This window comes from Crassostrea angulata, chromosome 10 (assembly GCF_025612915.1).
Source record: "Crassostrea angulata isolate pt1a10 chromosome 10, ASM2561291v2, whole genome shotgun sequence".
In the NCBI taxonomy this organism is placed as follows: Eukaryota; Metazoa; Mollusca; class Bivalvia; order Ostreida; family Ostreidae; genus Magallana; species Magallana angulata.
In genome coordinates, this window is record NC_069120.1 from 47,100,120 (window position 1) to 47,126,978 (window position 26,859).

At 31.1% G+C, this 26,859-nt stretch overlaps 1 protein-coding gene across 2 annotated transcripts; it reads left to right on the forward strand.

Annotated features, from left to right (window-relative positions):
* The first annotated feature begins 390 nt into the window (after positions 1-390).
* On the forward strand, positions 391-23,697 carry LOC128167936 (receptor-type tyrosine-protein phosphatase epsilon-like). Of its 2 annotated transcripts, XM_052833932.1 has the most exons (26): positions 391-525; positions 2,008-2,229; positions 6,731-6,973; positions 12,224-12,361; positions 12,454-12,594; positions 13,148-13,288; positions 14,314-14,445; positions 14,622-14,756; positions 15,879-15,987; positions 16,149-16,231; positions 16,451-16,623; positions 16,756-16,843; positions 17,281-17,351; positions 17,535-17,571; positions 17,657-17,754; positions 18,433-18,561; positions 19,095-19,243; positions 19,326-19,461; positions 19,980-20,129; positions 20,272-20,365; positions 20,658-20,728; positions 21,646-21,780; positions 21,932-22,051; positions 22,146-22,294; positions 22,458-22,593; positions 22,772-23,697. In XM_052833932.1, the coding sequence occupies exons 1-26, from the start codon at positions 462-464 to the stop codon at positions 22,841-22,843; spliced, it is 3,216 nt and encodes a 1,071-aa protein (XP_052689892.1). In that variant the 5' UTR covers positions 391-461; the 3' UTR covers positions 22,844-23,697. The 2 variants fall into 2 exon arrangements, with proteins under 2 accessions (XP_052689892.1, XP_052689893.1); XM_052833933.1 differs by lacking the exon at positions 2,008-2,229 and having other exon boundaries at positions 394-525.
* Positions 23,698-26,859: the final 3,162 nt, after the last annotated feature.

Below are 26,859 nucleotides of genomic sequence, written 5' to 3' on the forward strand. Positions count from 1 at the left end.
AAAAAGTTTGTAAGAAAAAATAATATAGGGTAAAAACCCGAACGAAAACCATAAATGAAAATAAAAATACAAAAAGTGTCTACAAGATGATACTGATTTCATTCTTGGAAGATAACCATGTTAAGCATGAAAGTTGCAAAAAAAAATAATAGTAAAATCTAGAAGGAGACAATATCAATCATTTTTCACTTGAACTTATGATCTTCTATAACTGTTTTAAAATATATTTCATAATGAAAAGTGAGTTAACTTCTTTCATCAAAGTTTTATTATATTGGAAAGCTTAGTACTAAAAACAAGAACATCTTGTTAATATTTAAAGATCGATTGTACAATTGTACAAAACGCTGATATTTGACTGAAGTTTACCACCTTATCGTGTCAAATAACTTCCTGATTCACCTGTTCAGTATATAGTCGACTAGAAATTCCTTGGTTTGAAAAACACACCATTTAATAATATGCATATTGGAACTTTGGGGATTAATTGGGCCTTCTTCACCTGTATTGTAACTAGTGGGTATGGTAAGTACACATTTTATTAAGATAGTACTCTGAATGTAACTAATGTATGTTTACTTTCGTTTTATTTAAGAAAAATACATTGTATTTCCTTGTTTTGGATATTGTTATCTATCATTAGTACATGTTTCACACCTCGAACATTACATACTAAATGACTTGGTATACAATAATTCTAAGTATCATAGCGTAGTACTAATGTAAAGCTTCACGGTTCAGTGATTTTGTCATCGTATCAATTTAGGTCATAACAGATCATTATTGCTTCTTGGGTTGAAAAAAAATCCCCAAATGATGTCAATTCGAGTGAATAAACACTGTATAACGGAATAAATTAATTTAAAACGAAAAAACAGCAGGCGAGAAAAAAAATCCCAAAATACTAACGGGATAAATAAGCAATATTTCCCGGTTTATTTTGCTTAAATGAAATCCGGCTATATTGGAAAATCTATAGATTGACCTTGAAACAGAACATAATACAGAAATAACTTTTTAAAGGATACCGGAAGATCACTACAGTTGGAACGTCACAGAAGACAAATGTACAAAATTTCATAAATGAACCTTCACCTTTTCTTCTTAATGCATGTAATTATTCTTATCCTTTCTTCACACAGTTCTTCCTTATAACTCATTGAACGTGAATTAAATATTCTTATCTTCTGACCAAATTCCATAGCAACTTGAAAATGAACAAAAATCATTATTGATATTATTAGATTTAAATTGCTCATTTCAGTCAACTGTTCTGAATGTTTTCAATTTAAACTTTTATAATCATGATCTAAATAGAACTTATATAAAGAAATTTATAGACAGGTAAAATCAACGAAATTTAATTTCTAGTTGGGAAATGAATAAAATATGTTGCTGAACATATTTTTGCCGTTGGTTAGATCCCTCGCTTCGCCCGGGGCTAAATATTACAGTACGTGGGAAAAATTTACTAAGATAATAATGATAATACGTTTATATCTACAATGTAGTTAAAATGGGTATTCATAATTGTTTCTTAACAGAATCCCGTATAACTACAGTATTTTATCATTTATGGTTACTTGGCTTCATACCAAAACCTTAAATCTAATAAACATGTGAACAAAAAATACAAGATGATTGTTTGTGGGATTATCTAGGTTTATTGTGTAAATAATGAGTCGCTAGTTTTGTGAAAGAAATTCTATGTTAAAAGAGACTAGTTTGTCACCTTCTTAATGCATGCATTAAAAACTAAATATTAGATCTAACAAGTTTGACATTTGGAACATAATAAGCATAAGTGAATCAGAATCTTATATCATTTTCAACTCAAAGTACTTATCATATTTTTAAATAAGAATAATGTGCTTATAAAATATTTTGAAATCGTTTTGTTAGAGTTTTTTTTTCGAAATTGTTATTATAGGCATGTGTTTTTTAAAAAACACATATATATACAATCTTAATAATTTTTAAATAGTGTGTTGACCGATTCCTTTACAGATGATTTATCAGCAAATAAGATCGCTAAGCAGTACAAAACGTCAACTAGCTGCCCAGCGTGTGTTGCTATTAATGCTGTCGATAGAAAAATACAAACCTGTACAAGAATGGAAGAAATTGGAATTACTTCACAGGATAAGAGTACCTGGTGGCATGTTGACCTTGGGGATAGATACAATGTGTACAATATCAGGATACAGTTTAAAAACTATGATGGGTATTGTAAGTATTCAATGAATGAACATATGTACAATTTATAGTCAGAAAGATAATTGATATATTAAGTATATATAATGTGTAGGATAGCAGAATACAATTCAAAAAATACGGACAGATGTACATGTGTAGTAAGGCAAAATTGATAATTGAAAATGAGATACACGATACACCAATATAATTTTCTACTGTTATTTATATCATGCTTACCAATTCAACTGCTATTTACTTATTACCAGATACATTTAACGGGCTTAGTCATGATTTATTTTCAAATCTCATAGTTAACAATGTTCCGATAAGGCATTTTAAAAAGTCAATCCAAGTTTGGATAGCAGGTTTGAATTTAAATCAGGATACAGAGCACACACTTTTTTTATGTAAATAAGGTTCGTTCAATTTTTTTTAGCTCACCTGAGCTGAAAGATCAAGTGAGCTTTTCTGATCACTTTTTATCCGGTGTCCGTCCGTCCGTCCGTCTATATTTGTCTGTCCGTAAACGTTTAACATTTTTGACTTCTTCTCGAGAACCACTGGGCCGATTTCAACCAAAGTTGGCACAACGCATTCTTAGGTATAGGAAAATCAAGTTTTTTAAAATGAAGGGCCACGACCTCTTTCAAGGGGAGATAAATAAAAAATCATTGAATATTTGTTGGTATTTTCAAAAATCTTCTTCTACAAAACTATTTAGCCAGAAAAACTGAAACTTGTGTGGAAGCATCCTCAGGTAGTGTAGATTCAAATCATGATCCTTAGGGGAAGGCCTAGGGTGGGGTCACAATGGGAAATCGAATTTTTACATCAGAATTTATAGATAAATCTTTAAATATCTTCTTTGATAAAACTAATCAGCCAGAAAAAATGTAACTTGTGTTGAAGCATTGTCAGGTAGTATAGATTCAAATTTTTTCAAATCATGATCATCAGGGGTAGAAAGGGGCCACAATGCAGGGGTGGGGGGGGGGGGCGAATTTTTACATAGAAATACATATCTATACTACTATATTAATATAATAGACTGGAATTTTGGTCTTTAATACCGAGAAATCGGAAGAGTACTTCTTTTGTTTTGTTCTAAACATCAATGGTACTTGAAGATTACCAATTTATTTTTATTTTTTATTTTTTCTTATTTTATTTTTTCTCAATCGCTAATTAATAATCAGCGAAAATATTTTGAAAAATCCGGAAATCATCTGGATTTTTTTTTATTTTACAATCTTGCGCATGCGCATTACATTCTCACTAAATCAAGGGAGGCTCTTTAGTTTATGCTTCCACAATATCACATTTGCATGGGTAAACTCAGAAACGATAATAGAAATACGTGTAAATTTTCTTTGGAAATCTGCTATATATTCAGTTCACTAAGGAAAATACGGGAAATAACTCTAACTCAGTGCATTCAATATGAAACATCCAGAGAGATCCGAGTGTCAGCATTGTGTGAAAATTAAGCGAGTAAAAAACGTTGTGTTGAATTCTTCATCAATATGAATTAAATTTTTAGATGAAAGGTATTGACTACCTGAAAATGGTTTGTTATAAATAATTTGACTGTTATTTTAAATGCGGCTTCATTTATTTTCTCAAAAATCGTTTCGGAGCGATTCTGCAATTTGTTGCTTCATTACGGATGTATGGGAGGCATTTTAACTGTGCTGAAAACCTGTCTTGAGACAGATTTTTCTAAGTAAACAAAGTGTAGTGAAATCAATAGCATTATTGTAGGCTTAAAGCTTAGTTCTGTAAATGTCAACACTATGGTGTGATGATGTATCTATTTCGTAAATGTCCAATATCATATACATGTATGTCAACCCACGCACGCACGGGTCAAAGTCTAGTGTATATATATATATATATAGAGAGAGAGAGAGAGAGAGAGAGAGAGAGAGAGAGAGAGTAAATTTTTTAAAAACTGTATTCTCTGAAACTGTTCAGCCAGAATAAATGTAACTTATGTGTAAGCATCCTTTGGTAGTGTAGATTCAAATTTATTCAAATCATGACCCTTAGGGGTAGGCAGGGGCAACAAAGGGGGGTTGAATTTTTACATAAAAATAAATAGAGTAAATCTTTAAAATCTTCTTCTCTGAAATTGATTAGCCAGAAAAGCTGTAACTTTTGGGAAGCATCCTCGGGTAGTGTAGATTCAAGCTTGTTCAAATCATAATCCCTAGTGGTAGGTTGCGGCCACAATGGGGGCTCAAATTTTTACACAGAAATATATAGAGAAAAATCTTTAAAAATCTTCTTCTCAGAAACCGATCGGTCAGTAAAATCTGAAACTCGTATGACAGCATCCTCGTTAGGGTATACGTAGATTCAAGTTTGATAAAATCATGAACTTCAGGGGTAGGGTTGTGCCACAATTGAGAGGGGATATAAATATTCTTCTCAGAAACCGATGGGGCAGAAAAGCTGTAACTTGTGTGGAAGCGTCCTCGGGTATGAAAAAATCAAGTATGTTCAAATCATGATACTGGGGGTTAGAGGTAGGGCCACAATGGGGGGTTTGGGTTGGGTTTAAACTTTTACATTGGAATATATAGGGAAATAAACTTTAAAATTATTTGCATAAAAAGTCAGTTCAGATAGTGTAGATTTTGAATTTGTCAAAATCATAATCATCAGGATAAGTGTTGAGCCACGGGGGGGGGGGGGGGGTCTAATTTTACAAAGGAAAACATTTAAATTATCCATAAAAACTCATATGTTATTATATATGGTTTTACTTATTTGCAAGCATTTTGAATTATGGACGTTGTTTACTCAGTGTTTGAGTTCTCAAATTCGGATTGTTATAAGGTTCAATGTCATGAGTAAAATGTGTTCTATACACTAAAAATATTTATGAAATGAATTATTATTGGTAAACCATTCAATATTTTTACCAAGTTATGGAATTAGGCTAACGCAAAGTTGGACTTTTAGCAAAACTGAGGAAATTCTGGCTAAAATTTTCAGATTTTGTTTTTCACTAAAATATTTTTGGTAGTACTGTAATATTCAAAGTTAAGATTTAATTTGTTAGTTAACATAATTTTGCATATTTTCTGTTGGTTTTATCTCACTTTTTTGTTAAGATATTCGAATGGCTCACACTACAACAATATAAAAAAAATGCTTAAAAACGATAAAAGACACCATATCTCAAAATTTTGATCATTGACCTCATATAACTTTTATGCCTGCAGAGTAAGGTCATTATACCTAATTTAATGCTATTAATGATAAAGTGTTATCATCATTCAGTTTTTTGTAAAATTGAATCAAAAAAGGGTTGGAATATGAAAACCGGTAGAGGAAATTCGGACTGGAAAATTCATAAAAATTGTAAATCAAAACTTATTGCTTTGTGTCTGTTTAGTGTCACTGCCATTTATGAGCTGTATTTCATTTTTAAAAAAAGTTTGGCAATTTGTATTATTTTCACAAATAAGAAAATTTCAATCATAGTGTAAAATTTTTAGGGACTTTTCTTAAATTTACAAAAAATATTCAATGACCATTATCTCTAAAAGTAGGTCATTGACCTACTTTTTTAAAAGTGAAAATTAGCACAACCATCATAGGTCTTTAACACACAATAGATGCTTTTTTATTATCATCAGTGGATTTTTTTTTCATTCTGAGTAAATGTATACCTTATTGTTGACTAATTAAAATTGTTTAGACTCTGGCCCCTGGACAATTCTTTGGCCTCACAAGGGGTTCAACGTTTGATGTAGGTTTATAATCCATATATAAACAGTTGTTAAAGTCTGATCATTTTCTCGAGAACTGAAATGCTCAATATGTAATATGACTGTAAAATTATTCTTTTTAAAGGGGGTCAATAATAAACATTAGAGTCTGCAGGGAAATTTTCATATACAGGATCTATTATAAGACATTGTTAAGATATTTTGTATATGACTCCAGAAAGCTGATTTTATTATGTCTATCATTGCTCAGGTGAGTGATGTGACCCATTGGGTTTACTTTTAGATTTTTGATACTTAATAAATACAATATATAAAACAAAATTAAAAAAAAAAGGAAAACACTATAAAGAAGCTGTTAAATCGTGTTTATAATAAGTTTTAACAGTTTTTTTTAAATTTCTTCTACGTTTTGTTGTATTACTATTCTAGTTATATTAAATACCATATTATTTATAAAAAGTTATACCCCCTTAGTTACTTCTTCCCTTGACGATTATAAATAGTTTTTGAAACAAAATATAGAGAATTTAAAAGTTTTAAAGCTTCGAAGTGGTAAGAAATAATTTCTCGTTCCTTTGTTATATACAGTAAGTTATGAACAAACCAAAGTTTAACTGTTGTAAACATTAAAATGGAAGAAAATAAATTTTGAAAAAAATCGGGATCATGCATGCTTTAGAGAAATCCGTGTGGATAAGTAAAGAAAAATAAAATGAAGCCACTGGAAATCGTAATATAATATTCAGTGTAATATCTATTTATTTTTGTTAATCATTTGTTATTGCATTTTACAGCCCAAAGACAGAGGGGTCGTTTTGCCGGGTTTTCGTTGTATGTGTCTAACACTACTGACAGACACGACGGATACCTCTGTTACAAGGACGGACCAGTGTTACCTCTCTTGGATTTCAATACAAACTGTATAACAAACGGACGATACGTTATATTTTACAATGAGAGGCAACCTAGGACAACCTATCCTTCAGATTACGTAAAAAATTCAGTTTTTATGGAGTTGTGTGAAGTAACGGTGACAGGTATGTTAAAAATGTTGAAATTGTTTGTTCAATTTAGACCATATGAGCTAAAGATAACTAATAACACAGCTTTAGAAACGTACCTAATCGCCCTATAATGCTTAAAATGCGATTGAAAAATCAAATCTTAATATAAACTTCTAATGAGATTGACCGGTGAAAATATTAAAAAGAAACAAAAACGTTTCTAATGTAGAAATTTTGATAATTTTTTTTCCCAACAGCTCAAATGCTTTAAAACTAATTCAGCGGTACATGGTCGCCTTAGCTAAGGAATTATGGGGGTGGGTGTCCTATCATGTATTTAGTTCTCATAGCTTTATTATGTAGAGCTATTGAAACATTCAAGGAATCAGATATGCTTTGTAAATCCTTCATGCATTTCTAATATTGCTGTCAAAATGACCAATGAGATAAACTGCTAGATTTATACTCAGATTTAATGATAGAGCACATTTTCAATTTTTGAAACAGGACATCTAGTTGATTATAATATAATTAGCAAGACAGCTAAGAGTTATAAATCATATTGTAAGTTTCAGCAAATCTTATTTTTGTATTTAAAATGAAGAGTATGGTAAACAAGAACTAATGATAATGTGGTTCATTACACTTAACTGACTTATCAGTCTTCGCGTTCGAGTGCAAACGGAAAAGTATCATCGCATACTTTAACTGGTAAGCATCTCTTTAAAAAATTCTGTCAATACTTCATGCTACCAATTCTATACATAAATTAATTACACGTGATCACTCAAAGACGACGCCCTAATGTAATGGATACCCGTTTAGCCGTATGGATGCTACGAAATGGAATGACACAGATTGGTGACACAGAGTCACAAATTGTCATTGGTCGTGTGGACCAAATGTTTCAGGAAACAAAATCAGTCAAAAAGTCCTTGGAGTTAAAGACCACGCTGTACGACAGACCCGCAGGGGCGCCAACTTGTACTGCTAGCGAAGTGAAACCATTTAACTCGGCTGTTGCCTTAGAGATATTTTTGAAGCATACATCGAGTAGACAGTTCTAACAATCTTGCAGGAATAAGCTTCATTAAGCTGACTGGAAAGCAAGCTTCCCAGCCATAACCCGAATTTTGATTCGAACCACATAGTAAGATAATTGGAGTTTGCAAGAGATCGTGCAAATGTGCAAATCCGTCGCTTATGTTCCGTACTCTTTATTGAAGAATTGCAGTTTTTTATAGATTTCAAAAATGAAAAGCGTCAAGTATAGAGGAAGAGGAATGAGAGTTTTCGTGACTGTTGTGGCTCAACATGCTTGTTTTCTTGATTTTCGTAATGCGGGGAGTGATATATATTTAAGGATGTACTGTTTTGTTCGTCATCAGGAATAAATGACAGGTATCAGATATAGCAATGAGACTCTTTATTTAATCGAAAGACAATACACCGATGCCATAGATACAGAATAATTGTTGGTATGTACGATACACAGCACAGTTAAGGCTGTCAATAAATTCCGTTCAGACAAAAAGTACGGGAACTGTGCATTATGACATCACAGTATATTACAAACCTAAGAAGTACTTATTAATTTATTTATTAGCAAAATTAATTTATGGTAATCTTTTATTTGAAAACAACGAATGCTATTACTTCCAATTTTAATGTCCGTTATATCGTTCACACTGAAAAATAAGCGAGATATCGATCTCCCTGTACCTCAAAATGTGACGTCATATGCTTCAAAATGACGCATGAAGTCAGTGAAGGCTATCAAGCAGTTTTTTAGCGAAGAAAAATAAGTGTCATAGATTAACGGAAAATTATAAACGAATATTTTGTTTAACATTATGACTAGTAGAATGCTACCTATATATTCTTCTTTTTATTTTGTTATAATTATGCATCGTATAAAGAGGCAACCTCTGTTTTGTGTAAAATATTGTATATCTTAAGGATGAGTACCTAAATAAATCACTTAATTGCAAGGGCATACACTTAACTGATCCTGACAAACTTTTCCATGTGAATTTGAAATATGCTATGTGACTTAAAAACTTCTACGATCCTTGTAAAATCTTACAAATTAATTATTTTTTTAATGAAATTAACCCTGTGACCTTATTCAATTATTCAACTTATGCATTAAAAATTACGGTTTCTACTAACTAATAATCTTATCTAACAAAGTTCGCAACGTTTTTCAAAATAAAAAGTTATTTTATTATTCAGTTATTAATTTTCACATGATTATGCGCTTGCAATATTGATTTTTTAAATGACCTCACAATACAAGTACATCTGCATGTACCATGCGACTGCCATTTCACGTGACCACTATGACCATAAAATATTGTACTGTTATATATATATATATATACTTTAGAAATATATTGCATTTGAGTGATTGTTATTGATTTTGAAAAGGACATGACAGTTGAACTAAAGCATACTTGTTTTCATCACAAAGATTTGCCGATATTTTTATTGGCTGTCTTAACTCTACTGCGTAACGTCAAACCACTAAGAGAACGTGAACCTAAACCTAGAGGCAAAAACTATCAAGAAATTGAAACAACCATCTTAGTCCCCAAACCCTAGTCATTTTAACCGTGTCTGGGAAGTTATGTTTAGGCAGATTCAGCAACGGGATTATTAGTCCAGTACTAATGACTCTGGAGTTACTGTTAGAGAAATGGGATTGATTTAATTCCCATAAAACACAAATTCAATTATTCAAAGTTTCTCTTTCTAATGCAGGACTGTAATTCAGGGAAAGGAAGGTCAAATAGAGCACTGGTTTTCCAAATGCTTTCTTTCTATTACAAATAAACTAGTTTCTCAAATAGAGACAAAGACGAAATAGAAAAAAAGCATAATTTCATTCTTAGAAAAAAGCATAATTTCATTCTCATTTTAAATATACATTAATTATCGGGTTTCATGTATCCTATAATTTATTATTCATCACTTTATGTTTAAAAGATATATGGATTCTGACCATTAAAATAATAAAGCAAATGGAGACGGTTCAAGAGAATTGTGCAATAAGATTCTCAATCATTCTTCATTTAATTTCACATGTATTCACATTGTTGGATCAAATGTTGTTCTATTTTTAAATAACTTTTGCAATAAGTGGATGTAAATTTACTCTGATCAGAAGTGTGTCCATAAATTGTTAGTCCTGATCTGCTGTGCAAGTTAATATTTGCCATACGGGTTTTTATTGTGTTTTTAATTTACAGTAGCAACTTATATTCCCAATTTGATTAGATATTCCTTTTTGAAGAAAAACCTGAAAACGAAGATTTTTTATTACCCATACACTTAATTCCTTTATTGAAAGCATATTATTTTATCATTTGTAAGGTATTAAACATAGTTATCAATGTAACACTTTATTTGTTTTTCTCTTTCGCCTAAACATCAACAAATTTAGTTTTTAGTCACCTTAGTCACTCTGATGACCTATTGCATTTGGTCTTCGTCCGTCGTCGTACATAACTAATTTCCATTTTTAACTTCTTCTTCTTAAAAACTACAAAGCCATGTTTTACCATTTTTTGTGAAATATCTCTTCAGTACGAGGAATCTAAATTTTAAATTCATAAACTTATCACCTCCAGGGCGCCACAGGCGGGGTTAAATATAATTTTTTTTTAAATCTTCTTCTCTGCTCCCAAACATTTCATGTCTCCTGGACTGTGGGTTTTGACTCTAAGGTGGGTCCGAAACGGATGTATAGTGTTAATGCATATTATGATAACAAATTATCTTCTACTTTCAAAAACTTGTAAGGAAAACTGAATACTTAATTCAATAGACCAGAAAGCCCTCTACCAAAATCATAAATTTCAAGTCCTCCGACCTAGGGGTTCTGACTCTAGGGCGGGGCCAAAAAAAGTCATAAGGTATTAATGCACTTAATGATTAAAAAGTCGCCTTCTTTACTTCTGCTGACTGAATAAAAACTGACTCCATAGAAAGAAAAAATACAGTTATCTATTAACATTTAAAATTTTATGTCACTAAATGTAGTGATTTGAATCGAGGGAGGGACCAAAACACGCACATAGTGTATAAGGTAGGGGTTCCTAATGCAAAGTGTGTGTAAAATGATCATTTAGTGTTAATTTATATAATGTTTAAGAAACGTCTACTGATAAAAAATAAAAACTGACTGCATAATTAGAAAAAAAACCAACACTAAGCTGCAATCTTTAATAATATTTCATGTCTACTGTAAGGCAAGGGTTATGGCTGGGAGAGGGGTATATATTTGTCTTATCATATCATAAAGGAATTTCAATGAATGAAATGATTAAATAATATCTTTAGAAAAGAGAAAAAATGAAGCTATCTATGAAACTTATAGATAGATATAGAAAGATATTGTGAAAGCATTTGGAAAGAGTTGGGGGGGGGGGGGTGTTACAGTTAATGGAGTTATTTCCGCTTGCTTCTTCATTATGGAGTTATCATGCTTTGCGTGTTCAAATTTAGTAATTAAGCATTGAATATAGTATAATTAAAATGTATGACCAAGAGTTATGCAAGTATTTCTAATCATTTGGCACAAAACAGATTTTGAACTATTTAAAAAAACAAGTAGATTTGATGAAAGTAAAGTTACAATTGGCTAACCAAAACCACCCATAAGCAGTACATGTAAGATGATTTTGCTATCTATGCCAAATGGTGATTAAATGCCAGTGAAGGTTGAACATTGAAAAGCTTGAACAGAACCAATGAGAAACACAATATAATAGCTTCAAAGCATTTTTTGTCTCAATGCTCACAGGGAGAGTATCTGTCTGCCCATTGAAATGGGGGTGAGATTTTGTTTTAAATAAAACAATAATACTAGCCACCTTGTGTTAATTAATATATTAAAAATATAAACATAAAACCTATCTTGAAAGTTCACAAATGTAGGAAAACCTCTCTATCAGTCTTTCACGTCATGCACTCTGATATTATGTTTAAGTTTTTTGCTAAAAATTACATGTAAAGGTTTCATGGCCCTTTTTGAAAAAATTCAGGTAAAAAGGTGGTCGTCATTACAATATGTTAATATTTCTTCTCCAGAATGAAACTTAATTAAATGCATATATGAGACTCCTGGACAAGTTTGTGTATGAGCTATGGTAATCAAGTGACCATTTATGTCTATTGGCCTCTTGTTATAAAAATAAAAAAGTATGATCAACCTATAATCGTTAAGCTTATAAAAATGATATACTTTGGTTTCAGTTTTATTATGTATTTGTTATGAAGGATGTAAAAAGCTTGATGTTTATGGCAATAACTGCGACAAGCCCTGTACAGACAATTGTCCGGAAACAAGATGTAACATTTCTAATGGAGCCTGTTTCAGTTGTGGACCTGGATGGATAGGAGATTTCTGTAAAACTAGTAAGAAAAAAGTTAAATCTCGATCTCATGAGCTCTGCGGATTGATATGTTTTTTATGTATATTAAAAGTTATATTTTATTACTTTGCGTAGAGTGTGAATCTGGATTTTACGGCTTCAGTTGTGTGCTACCATGCGGTGGATATTGTAAAGACAACAAACCATGTAATCATATCAACGGGACGTGTAGCAATGGATGTTTAGATGGATGGATTGGAGTTAACTGCAACAAACGTAAGAAATAAAACTGTTTGTTTAAAGCAAATACCCCTAAACGTTACACATATAAATGACGATGAGTGAGTGTATATTATGTGTTCTTGAGATGCTCCGACTGGTTAATTTAACATAGATTACCCACAGTTAAAAAGACGAAGTCACTATCAAATATCTAAATTAGTGTTAAACATGATTGCTGTTCTTAAATATATTACAAAAGTTATTAAACATAACAATATTTGACTGAGAAAAGGAGACCTACGGCAGGACAAATTGTCTTTGAGGGCAGCAAAATATTACTTTAACTCTTTGTTTGTTATCATAGATATGGTGGTGTGAAGGTCGACAGACAGACAAAGTTTGGTTTTAAAAAATTAATACAATAACTTTTATGAAGATTATTTAACGTTTAATTGTAATTTGTGACCAAGTTATGGCTGTTCTGAGACCAAATTCACTGATATGATTTTGACTAATGTGTACAAAAACACAAAATACTGATTTTGATAATCTGACTAGTAAACAAATGCAAAGAAAATAATGTATGATATTGGGTTTTTTTGTATAGAATGTCCACCGGGTAAATATGGCCCAGCATGTCTATATAGTTGCACTGGACATTGCTTAAATGATAAAGCATGTAACATAACAACAGGAAGATGTGATGCTGGCTGTAAACCTGGATACACGGGCGATATGTGTGACACAGGTATTTCAAATTAATGGGATATTTGTTAATTCAAATCAATGTTCGTAAAATTTGGATTTTTTTTTGGTCTACAATTACGAGGCATCAAAAGCCATATTTTATTTTTCAGTTTGATCAACAAAATGACAAATTAAATAATAAAACCAACAGCAATGATTTAACATACCAAAATATGCTTTGCCATACTTCTATCTTATAAATTGGTGATTTTAAAGAGAGAAATATAACAAAGATTTTTTTTTTTTTGGGGGGGGGGGGATGAAATATACATTAGTCTTGTCCGAACAAATATTAACAACAGTGAAAGTAAAGAAATAGTAATATATACCAACTTCTAAAGTATAGATGTGTTTAATCAAGTTCTATGTTTTAGATTAGTTTTCACTAAAAGCAGTGCGGTCGACAAATCGTGCCTAAAATGTAAAGATTTCGACACGTCTGATAAAGAAACATGGTCACAATTTTGGTCAAATCGTCAATGTTTACAATTCTTTCGCTTGACTTTTCTAAGAGTTATCTAAAGTCTTAGTGTCGGCTTTGTGTTCTAAGCGAGATACACGGCTTACATTTTTTATGTAATCAAAGATCAGATTTTGTTTACATTTTGAGTGTTAAAAAGGAAAGCCATAAACTGTATGATATAAACGCTTGTAACTGTTTGTATAAATCAAAAATAAAAACAGATGAGAAGTCAGTTTGAATCAAGAACGTTTACCAGTTCTCGAATCAACGTGAACAAATACAATGAACGAGTGCTGTTCACCTAAGAGAGAAATGTTAGTTTCGTATTTATCTTATATATTTACTACTGACACTCAAATTTTGATTTAGTATCAGAAACACAATACTCATGCAATGTAAACAATGAAGACGGAAAACAATCGACCAAAATCAAGATAAAGCCTCTTTAAACAAATGCAAGAATCTATTAGCAGTAGGTAAATTACTCAACTAACAATCGATGTACGAGGAAATGATTGATAGTTGTAACATAATATATTTTGTTATCTGTTTTTTTCTTACAGGTTGTGAAAATGAAAAAAATTGTACAAATCAGTGTAATGGACACTGTTCAAATAATCTTCCTTGCAATTCATCAAATGGACTTTGCTCTAATGGTTGTGCGCCAGGATATGTAGGAATGTTCTGCAACACTAGTATGTACATAAAAACTATTTTTTACTCTTTGAAATGCAATTTGGAAAAACTTCTCATAATTTAATTATAACTACTATTTTTTGATTACCATCTGAAAAGTGAAAGTTTACTGATCAGTCAAATAACGAATATGGTTTATTGATATCATAATTAAACAAGACAATACTTTGTAAAGCGTGTTTTTCTGGAACCTATGGACCTAACTGTGAACGGAATTGTTCTGCTGTTTGCGATGAAAGTATATGTAATTTTGTCGACGGATCATGTCCTTGCAAAGATGAGCAGAATGGATATCAATACTGTAATGAAAGTAAGTGATACCTTTCTGTGGTTAATTAATACTTTTGTATTATATTCATCGGATCAGTCTAATCATTAGGCGAAGAGATGAATATATATGAAGCAGATATATATGTAATAATCTAAATCTCCAATAATATAGAAAATATTGTGTTTAATATAAAACGAACATGAACGTTTTTTAACTTCATATTAGGATCAATTTCATTATAAAAATGTATCAGATATAGGTTTTTAAACTTTATTCAAATATATTTACATTCTACTGTGTTTTTTCATTAAATTCTGCGATGTTTAAATGCCTGTAAATGCAACACCTATTCACTGCGTATGAATATACGAGTAATTTACATAAGTAGTTCTCAAACAGTGATTTCTATGTTATCGGTTAAAAAAATGTAATTCATGAATGTTGTCAAAACACCATGTTTTATAATTATTCAACAAAAAATATGACTTTAATGTTAAAAGCAACATTTCAAGAGTTATTTATCGTGGATTCTATTTTCATGCTCGTGGATCTCATCTCAACAGTCTATGTGAAAACCAGTTTAAACCGGTTTTACAAAACAGCTGTTCTTGCTGTTACTTATTCACTCCCTCCGTGATCTGCACTTTATATCGATTTATTTAAGTAAATAATTGATTTCTTCAGTAAGGGAACGTAAATATAAGCATTAAATGATTTATTTTTGACGTCGTCGTGTCAATAACTGCAGTCAGGTGAGCAGATAAATCATTCAATGCTATAGCAAACAAGTTTGTTATGCTGTTAGATAGACAAAAATTGTAAAAATGAAATAAAAATTCGTTTTGCATGTACAAATGTGATGTATTCCATGAAGTTGTCTAAGCTCAGAATTGTGTATATATATCATTCTGCTTTTGTTTCTGACAACCGTTATATTAGTTCCACATCTATAGTTACATTCATCGGTACATAAGGTTAAAGAAGGATGAAACGTTATTCATTTTTCTTCGCACTTTAAGTATTTCAATTGCCCGAACCCGATTCTCTAAGCGTTTTACGTAACATTTATGAATTCTTGTCAAAAGTAGTTTAATATGTACTTAATTAACACAAGTAAAACAAAGCTTAAACACAAACCAAATATGCTTTATTTTCATCTAGAAACAACCAAAACTCTCGAAAAGGAATCTAGCAATGCAGGAGCGATAGCAGGGGGAGTAATAGGGGCCTGTGTTGTTCTAATAATTTTTGCTGGGATACTGTTTCTAAGGTATCATGCGGATGCTATATTACAATGTCTAACAAATGTTGCTAATTCAAATCATATTTATTAGCAAAAAGGTTACTGTAACAAATACAAATACCATTTTTAAGGTTATGCAAATTTCACTCTCATATATTTGTTCATATTATAATCATTTTCTGATTAAGGTTGAGAAACAATACTAGCAAGAAATCCAAGAAAGAAACGAAGAGTGTAGGATTTTCTAATATGGACGAAACATTAATAAAACGTATTGTATTTTTACTTTGAAAATTTTTCAAGATAATGTTATGCTTTTCATACTTAAATGTATTTAGAAAATTCTACTGATTTAATATACATGTATATTTATAAAATTTAACCCACATAAATTTATAGTAAGATTTCATCATTTCAAATTAGGAATATAGGCTTTGTATCTTATGTTAATAATAAAACATTGTGTATTCATGTTCATCCATTTTGGTAGCTGAACGTAAGCGAGCTGACAAGAATGGAAACCATAATGCACAATTTACTACCGAAACTACAGAGAAAGTTGGAAATAAAAAAACTAAATCATCCAAAACATCTATGAGCATAGAAACTTTAATGAAAAATTTCAATGTAATCAACAATACAAAACTGGATGAAGAATACAAGGTATGTTGAATTTATCATTTAAAAGTGTCAAATTTTTTGTTATCCTGAATATCAGTTATACGGTTTTTGTTTGCATAATCAATGATTTTAATGGCCAAAACCTTAACTAATATTCATAAAACATTTTTACAGGCAATTGCAAGAGGAGAGTTACATCCATGCTCTGAAGGAAAACGACAAGAAAACTTGTCGAAGAATAAATACACTACGATATTTCCTTGTAGGTGAACTGTTTAAAAAATAGTTGTGCCGATTTTGTTTTTTTATCAAATCTTAGTTTATCATTTGATCAATACATTCATTTTTCGATATTGTTTATAGATACACCTTAGATAACCACCCACTTAGATGTAACTGTATTTAGGAAGAGACGAATGCAATATCGAAATGAAGTTATCATAAATATTGTATTATTTAATTTCAGAGAATAATACGTCAGTAAATACACATGTATAAATTTTGAGGCAAACGCAAAGAATGTCAATTCAATTTCTGCTTTATACACATGTGTATACCACTTTATATATCTTAATATTTTAATTTTGATTTAGAAAACCTTTTGAATTATATGTGGGGGTTTTTAATTTTAAAAAAAATTATCATCTTTTGTATGAGAAATCCTTGACTGGATATTTCTATTAATCTCTGCATGTTAAGATGACCATTCCCGTGTTGTACTCGACACCTCGACAAATGAATCGGACTACATAAACGCCAACTATATTGAGGTCAGTCGACATCACGAACAAGAATACAATCTAATGATATAATAGAGATTACAATTTATAGCCCATTTTTTCAATAATATACAGTCGTCTAATTTTGTCATTGCTCACTGTAAAGTTTATCATAATATGATATTGCTATTTTTATTTTTATTTTTTGCAATAATCCTAAATATAATTGAACAGGATGTGTTTGGAAAGAAATCTTACATAGCAACACAAGGTAATATACACTATAATAAATACATAAATTATGAATTGCATCAACTTTGATGATATGAACTTACTTCATTTACCTTTTTAATCAGGACCAAAAAAAAGTACCGTCGTTGATTTCTGGAGAATGGTGTGGCAAGAAAACACAAGAATCATTGTTTGTTTCACAAATACCAACGAGGCCAATTCTGTATGTTTTTCAACTTTTTTGATACCTGTTATAATCACAGTACTGAAGCTCTTTTGGTGTGTCTTTATGCATATTGTGCAGTAAAGACTAGAAATCTCTCTCTCTCTCTCTCTCTCTCTCTCTCTCTCTCTCTCTCTCTCTCTCTCTCTCTCTCTCTCAGGCTTTTAATGTCGGCAAAGCATCAGAGAGCGACCAAATTTTGTAAGCGGCTATAAACAAAAATATGTAGGTCGAGTAGAAAAAAGTTCAACAGTTGCTGCCTTGAATTTTGCAACAAGCGTTATATATTCAATCCCCATTTCTTCAACGCGCAGCAAAGTAGTTCATGGAAATTCATGCGCATTGTATGTGTCTAAAATTCAGAGTCTTGTTTTTAAGACACGTTATTAATAAGAAAACTAAAAAAAAATAGCCAACAAAATGCCAACACTTTTGACAAAACATGGCTCTTTGTGTAACTATTTGATATAACGGAAGCTTTTACTTTGACACTCTTTGGTTTTTTGCTTATTTTTGAAGTTGTGCTATTTATAGTAACAAATGCCCAAAACCCTGCTTTCAGCAGAGCCCTGCTAAAAACAAACCATCTTCAAATGTACATATAATGCACATGTATATTGAGTGTTGACATTTTCGTAACTTATTTCCTTAATTCTCGGATTGTTCAATCTATTTCAGAAAAAAATTGCAAAGTACTGGCCAGACCATAACGATACTAAAACGAATGGCAACATTACCATTCGGTGTCAAACAGAGAGAATATATGCCGAGCATGTCATAAGACACCTTAGAGTACACACAAGTTCCGTAAGTTATTTAAAATACTGGTGGTTATAACCTGAATTTAATATTATTTATTATACTTTATACGATATCGTATAAGTATAATGCAAATATATACAATATGTATTTGCGAAGGTTAATTTGAACTGTAAAATATTATAATTGCGGCATTTTGCAGTTAAAAAGGCATGATTTTGTGTAAAATAAAAAGAAACCTGCAAAATGCATCTCATGAATTTTAATACAATTCTTTGCGTATACTGAAAAACATGAAACCATGTCATGTGGCATTAGGAATAATCTATATTCCCGTAAAATATTGCAATATAAAAAACTGAAGTAATATAAATTTCATAGTGTAAATCATAATGTACAAAAACTATTATATTGAATAAATTAATTTCATAAATCTTTCTAAAGGGATGAGAACAAAAAAATAATTAACTGTCTAATTCATGCAAGTTTTTTGAAGTTAACTAGATACAAATACATGAACTGACTTTTTTTTCATTTTAAGTGACCTTTTTAATATGTGTTTATTATCATCAAATTCTCAGGATAAGACAGAGCGAGACGTGTTTATGTTCCACTACACACAATGGCCAGATCACGGGGTCCCAGAACCACTCAGTCTAGTAGTGTTCCATCGTCACGTGATGAAAACTGCAGAGGAACATCCTCAGGGATGCATCGTTGTCAACTGCAGGTTCTCTCTCTCTCTCTCTCTCTCTCTCTCTCTCTCTCTCTCTGGTCCAAAGTAAAGCATTACCGTATTGTACGTTTTGCAGTGGAGGAACGGGCAGAACTGGAACCTTTATAGCACTAGATGCGTTGTATAAGGAAGGAGATAAAACTGGAAAAGTGAACGTTCCTACGTATGTTGAGAGGATGAGAAATGCCAGGATGAACATGATCCAAGCAGAGGTAAGATTACATTATCATGAGAAAGTTTTACATATATTTTTGATAACGTTACAAAGTTGCTGGAATTAACAAACCATATATCATTCAGGATACAAATTGATAAAAGGAAATTAAAAGAGGAGACGAGTTCGGACCGATTTGATTTTAAATTCTTTTTGTAATCGTACATTAGGAATTTTACTTTTTCGCCATCATCTTTTTGAAATAGTTTGAAATTAAGCAAAGTTGTCTATTTATATTTGCTGTTTCTCTATATATTATCAAAATCACATATACAATATTTGCGCAATGAATATTCAATATATTTTAAAAACATTTGTTGTGATTTAAAATTCGATAACTGTGTAGTAATTAGACGTCAAATTTGCTATTGATATTCTTTCTCCAACATTAAAATCAACAGTAATTTGATTTAAAGATGCTGATGCTCTTTAAAACTCAAATAAACGTAGTACCAAGTATTTCTTTTTTAGTGTTTTTATAGTAGTTTTATTATCTTTTTTCTGTCGTTTTCTTAGGATCAGTACAAACTAGTGTACCTGACGTTACGAGAGTCTTTTAGAGGAAGACCACGTACTATATTATCAACAAAATTTCTACAAGAATTTCAGGATTCCTGTGGTATCAAAGGTACTGGCAACACGTATCCCATTGTGGTGGAGTTTGAGGTATTTTAGCGTATAATCATTCTAAATTTTTTCTCTAATTGTTTAGTGAAAATAAGTAATCAATGCTGAATGAAATTTACCATTTTCATTTCTTTATTCATTGTAATATCACCAATATTTATGTATTTAATGCATTACCTAGGAACTTTTGTCTGTGAGAAAAGAATACACACAAGAAGATTATAAATCAGGACGTTTAAACATATCGGCGAATTATGTGCCAAGTGTCTTACCAGGTATTTTTGTATTCATTATAATCTCATCAAGATTTCATAATAAAGAATGTAATTCGAACATTGTTCTTAAGATGTTTTACGTTTCAAAGCATATAACGAGTTAGGCTTATAATAAAACCTTTTTGCATAATACTTTGAAACTCCATCGTTATACATATTCTACCATTTTAAGACAAAGGCTGGTGCTTAGATTGGTATAATATTATTTACCAAAAAATAGATAATGGTTTATTTGTTTACAAATAAACTTGATTGTAAAGGTAATTTAAAAATATTTCTTTTTACAATACAGTTGAATGCTACCTTTGTCCGTTAACCAACACGAAAAATAAAAACACCTATTACAACGCAGTCTCTTTACAGGTAACCTTTTTCTAAGCAACGTTCTGACTAATTATGCGTGTAGTGTTAAATAATTAAAAATGCTAAGATTGTTTAATTTTTCATGTTTATTTATAAGAAATTATCCTGGCTTAAAGACACAGTATGTGCATCTTATCAAAAGAACCGACTTGAAAAATTTTTTTCAATCGGGTTCGATATTTTTTGTACTACTCAAAAATGAATAAACTTTCAGAAAATTACTAATTTTTCTATTAATAAATAAATTCAATTATTTCATTAAAATTAATGATTATTTTTGGTCCAAAAATATATACATTGCAACGTGCTACGGGGTTCCACCTTCTATATTATTACGCATGCGTATTTACTGTCAAAAATACATGCAGGTTTCACAAAGATTCTATTGGACAGGTTTATTGATAAAAAAATGTTTTTCTACTTCTCCCATGCAATAATTGTTCAAAGGTTTTCAAATAGTTATAATTATTATTTTAGTTTATATTTTGCGTTCTTTTTTAAGATTTGATCACAGGAGTTGCTACAAACTAAACTCATTCTGTAAATAAGGCAACTCGAGGGGGAAGGGGGTCATTTGACATATTTATGTCGGTTCATAATAAAATAAACCAGAATCGGCAATCCATTTATAATTTATAAAGGAAGTGATTATGTGTTCCGTTTAAAGAGTCTCTTTTACCTCGTATACCATGGTGACTGTAGTCGGGCGAAGGTTTTGTAGTTTTCAGCACGTGTCAATTACCGTCAATTAATATCCTCCTGGTACAAATAAACGGTATAAGATTGATTCGGTTTGTACGACCCTTCAAATTCCAGAAGCTCATAGTTACATAAATAAGGGAGTGGAAAGGATTTTTTTGATGGTGAATGATTGTAAAATTTGATTGCACTACCTTTCTTCCAATATTTTGTTTCAGTCGTTTACAATAACCGACCGATTTATCAGTGCCCAGTTTCCTCTCCCAGACTACACAGAAGACTTCCTGAGACTTGTGGAAGCCTACTACACTCCTACCATTGTATCCCTTTATTCTTTAATGGAGGTGGAATCGGTAAAGATTTTGACTATATATACGAAGTGAAAAAATATACTATACTGTAGGAACCTTCCAAAATATATTTTCACTTTTGAAGTGATATTCTGGATAATATGGAAGTTAAAGGTAATAGGTACATGTGCATTTAATTTTTTTTTATTTTAAGACTTCTCTCTGGCTTCCAACAAAGCATGAAAGCAGAACGGTGGGGTCATTTATCACAGCCATTTCTGAGAAATCAAAGACTAAATCCATAGCCAGGACTAACATTACGTTGCAGCACAAGGTTTAAACTGTTTATCTATCTAACAATGTACACAAAAGTTCAAGTAAACGTATGATAATACGCAAGTCCCTGTGTTACTCTGTTACTTTTGCAGGGAGGTGGAAGCATGCCAGTTACTATACTTGAGTGTAGACAGTGGAAAGAGAATGAAATCGAAAATGCCAGCATATTAGTTAACCTAATACAAGATACAAAGAAGGAAGAAATGGCTTATCCTGATGGAAGAATTTTAGTTCTCTCTAGGTTACATATTGACACTGTTTATTTTCAGCTAAATGTTATACCTTACAATTGCGATTTAAATCATTTGAAATTTTTAAAAATATTAATACCATTTATTTACTAATAAATGTAAACTAACATATAAGAGTACAGATTTGAAGAGTAATTGTCTGTGTGTTAACAGTGATGGTGCCAAACGGTGTGGTTCATTCTGTGCTGTATTTAACGCCCTGGAACAAATGATGATGGACGAAGAAGTGGATTTGTTCACCATCACACGACAGCTTCAGACACGGAGACCAGAGTTCTTATCAAGTCTGGTATGAATTATCGTTAGCAGAAGTTCATAAAAGTATATATCAAACGTTAATCTAAATTAACAGTTTTGTAAAGAAAACAAGAATATGGTATATTATGTATGATTTTGTGTATGGTTGTAACAATCAGATAAAACAGATGACGTAACGTATTCGTAATATTTTTTTCTTAATGTTTAAGGAGGAATATCAACTGTGTTACGGTGCGGTAGCAGAATATTTACAGAATGACAGTGTTTATGCGAACGCCTAGATGCTGTACCGCATGTGTACACCGTGAAACATTTTATCAATCAAGGATTCCAAATTAAATGGACGTAGTATGATGAAAATGCAATAAGGCTAGATTTTACACAATGAACCGGTACATGGGTTTTGAAGACTGCATATTTAAGATTTGTGTACAGCTCATATTGAAACAAACGCATCAATCAAAAAGTTCGTTATGATTACATGTATGACGATGATTTCTAAATGATTAAATGAAAAAACTTTAATGTTAAACATATATTTTTTAAAATTTGCATACTAAGTATTGTAAATTCGGAAAATGAATAGTGTTTATTTGATGGTTGTAAACGATTTATTTGCCTTATTTAAGTTTTGTAACGATGAATAATTTTAAAATGATTCGAGTTTACTGATTGAGTAAATATAAGTAATGCTTGAGCTTTGTCAATGTAGAATTTTCGTAGTCATTCATTTTTATAACAAACTTCATTAGAAGATACCATTTTAAGCTTACATTTTTAATAAATAATCTACTTGATCATGAATAATTTAACAAAATCTACTTTGATTGAAATTTATTTGACAATGTTTTGAAAATTCTATTTTCATTTTGGTATTACAAATGTTTTCAAATATTCTGTAACTTCATGAGATCAATGCGTATTACATAAAAACTGTTTAGAACATTAAATAAATCCAGTCATTGTCTATAATTAGTTCTGAAAACATGCTTATCGTTATATAAGACGCGCCTCGTGTCTTTTCATTGTCAAAACATAGTTAGAGATCGCATGCTCATTTACATTGATTTCCATTTCTACTCGCATGAAAAAAGTGTTATTCACTGAAGTTTGAATAAATTAAGAAGAATTTGAGGCCAATTTTGTTTTTTTCAAATAATAGTGGTAACTACTTAACCCTGTACAAAAAAGCAAAAAAATAATAATGAATAAATAAATAACTCAATTTAAGCATTTGTTGGTAAAATAGGTTACACATAAACCACGACGTGTGTGCTAACAACAACGAGGTATTTCTTCTTCTTAAAATCAATTTTTGACAATAGTGACGCCGTTTACCCAATCATATAAAGATATATATTTCTTTCAATTACACATATAGGTTCAAGCAGGGTTAAAATATATTGTTTACTCTTTTATTTATTTCCAACTCAAAAAAGAGGACAAATGTTTCAATTTGAAAACTCAGCTTTAAATTGGTCTCGTGATCTCTACCTATTTCTCTCTTTTAAGAAATTCAGATAATCAAGTAAATAAAAATAGAAAAAAGTTTAGATTGGAAAATATTAGTAAATAGTAGTAATATGTAAGATAGAAAAGTCCCATATAAATACAAGATTCATAAAATAGACTGTATTCTAACGCTCAGGGGCAAAGTGTTAAAATGACTTATAAAATTAAAACAATATTCAAATAAAAATACAGAGATATATGTAGGTAAATAATCGGAGGTACTAGGGTTCCACAATCGATGAAAAGTTTAATTTTAAAATATTTAACAGGAATTTTACTCAAAATAATATTTAAAAATTTAGCGAAAATAAAAAAAACTAGAGCAAAGCTCGTTGCAAAGCAACGAGTGGGTCTTCCGTTAATGTCAGAAGTAAAGCTGGAAGTTCCTGTAAGAAGCAGAGCTCTTAAACCAATAACAAGAGAACTAAAATAAAAAGATGAAAACAATCGAATTATTCCTGGTACGACTTAACAAAACCCGAATGATTTTAAGTACGAATAAACAAAAACCTTTTTGATTCCAAGAACGACTTAGCTAAAAAAAATCCGAATGTGTTTAAGCACGACTTAACAATTATTTTTGGTACGAGTTAATTTTACTATAAACATTACGCTATTTTTTAAACCAAGAACGCGGAAACAAAATTTCTGGAAAAATCAATTTTTAGACCCCGATATCTCTGTAATGCATCGTCTGATTTTCTAACGGATTTCAGTTTTAAATAAAGCTTAATAAAAGCTGCTTTGTTGCTTTATAATAAATATCAAATTATTGGTCAGAAAAGAGTTATCATAGAAAGACTTAGTAGCCCTTGTACCCCCTAATTCGTGGGGCCAGCCCCTTTTTCTTGATATCAAATAAAAGGTCTCGCTAATATAAACATATTTTGTTCTACAAGTGTTCATGAATTGTAAACCGTTCTCGAGATATTTGTACAAATGTGTTTTAGGGGCCGACCCTTTAACCCCTTACCGGGGCCACTAACAACAAAATTTTTGGTTTTATATTGTTCAGAAAATTATTTTGAACAACTTTTGTTCTACGTTGCTTTTTAAAATATTTCTCCTTTTTCAGATATTAATGATCATAGTTTTGAGTTCTGGCCCCTTGAAACCCCTTATTACGTAATATATGACTTAGGTATGGTACTGTATAGATGAACAGCTGTACACTGAAAATTTTTGCTTCTATAATTAATAACAAAATATTGTTCAGTAAAGAGTTATTGTAAAAAGACATTAGAGCCCTTTTGTCCCCTAATTTGTGGGGCCAGCCCCTTTTTCTTGATATCAAATAAAAGGTCTCGCTAATTTAAACATATTTTGTTCAACAAGTGTTCATGAAATGTCAACCGTTCTTGAGATATCTGTACGAATGTGTTTTAGGGGCCGACCCTTTAACACCTAAATGGGGTCATAAACAAAATCATTTGAGGTAGCATATTGACAAGAACACCATTTTATGCAAATTTTGTTCTACATTGCTATTAAAAATATTTCTCCTTTTTCAAATATTAATGATCAAAGTTTTGAACGTCTGGCCCCTTTAAACCCCTAATTACGTAACATATGACTTAAGTATGATACTGAATAGATAAACAGCTGTACAATGAACATTTTTGCTTATATAATTATCAACAAATTATTGTTCAGTAAAGAGTTATTGTAAGAAGACTTTAGAGTCCTTTTGGCCCCTAATTTGTGGGGCCAGCCCCTTTTTCTTGATATCAAATAAAAGGTCTCGCTAATTTAAACATATTTTGTTCAACAAGTGTTCATGAATTGTCAACCGTTCTTGAGATATCTGTACGAATGTGTTTTAGGGGCCGACCCTTTAACACCTAAATGGGGTCATAAACAAAATCATTTGAGGTAGCATATTGACAAGAACACCATTTTATGCAAATTTTATCTACATTGCTTTTAAAAATATTTCTCCTTTTTCAGATATTAATGATCATAGTTTTGAGTTCTGGCCCCTTTAAACCCCTAATTACGTAACATATGACTTAAGTATGATACTGAATAGATAAACAGCTGTACAATGAACATTTTTGCTCATATAATTATCAACAAATTATTGTTCAGTAAAGAGTTATTGTAAGAAGACTTTAGAGCCCTCTTGGCCCCTAATATGAGGGGTCAGCCCCTTTTTCTTGATATCAAATAAAAGGTCTTGCTAATTTAAACATATTTTGTTCAACAAGTGTTCATGAAATGTCAACCGTTCTTGAGATATCTGTACGAATGTGTTTTAGGGGCAGACCCTTTAACACCTAAATGGGGTCATAAACAAAATCATTTGAGGTAGCATATTGACAAGAACACCATTTTATGCAAATTTTGTTCTACATTGCTTTTAAAAATATTTCTCCTTTTTCAGATATTAATGATCAAAGTTTTGAACTTCTGGCCCCTTTAAACCCCTCATTACGTAACATATGACTTAAGTATGATACTGAATAGATAAACAGCTGTACAATGAACATTTTTGCTTATATAATTATCAACAAATTATTGTTCAGTAAAGAGTTATTGTAAGAAGACTTTAGAGCCCTCTTGACCCCTAATTTGAGGGGTCAGCCCCTTTTTATTTATATCAAAGGAAAGCTCGTGAAAATTGAAACAACTTTTGCATTACATGTTTTAACAAATTATGTGCACATCGAAAGGTATTACAGAAAATGTGCAAAAATTTCGTGGAAAAATTTAGTGCTAATTTTCAGCTTCAGGCGAGCTTCGAGGCCTTGAGCAATTTTCATAATTGGAAGCACGGGGGTACATC

Coding starts and splice junctions, on each gene's coding strand:
- LOC128167936 (XM_052833932.1), top strand. CDS start 462: ATGCATATTGGAACTTTGGGGATTAATTGGGCCTTCTTCACCTGTATT. Junction 14,757..15,878: donor ATATCAATACTGTAATGAAA/GTAAGTGATACC, acceptor ATTTTCATCTAG/AAACAACCAAAACTCTCGAA. Junction 17,352..17,534: donor TAAACGCCAACTATATTGAG/GTCAGTCGACAT, acceptor ATAATTGAACAG/GATGTGTTTGGAAAGAAATC.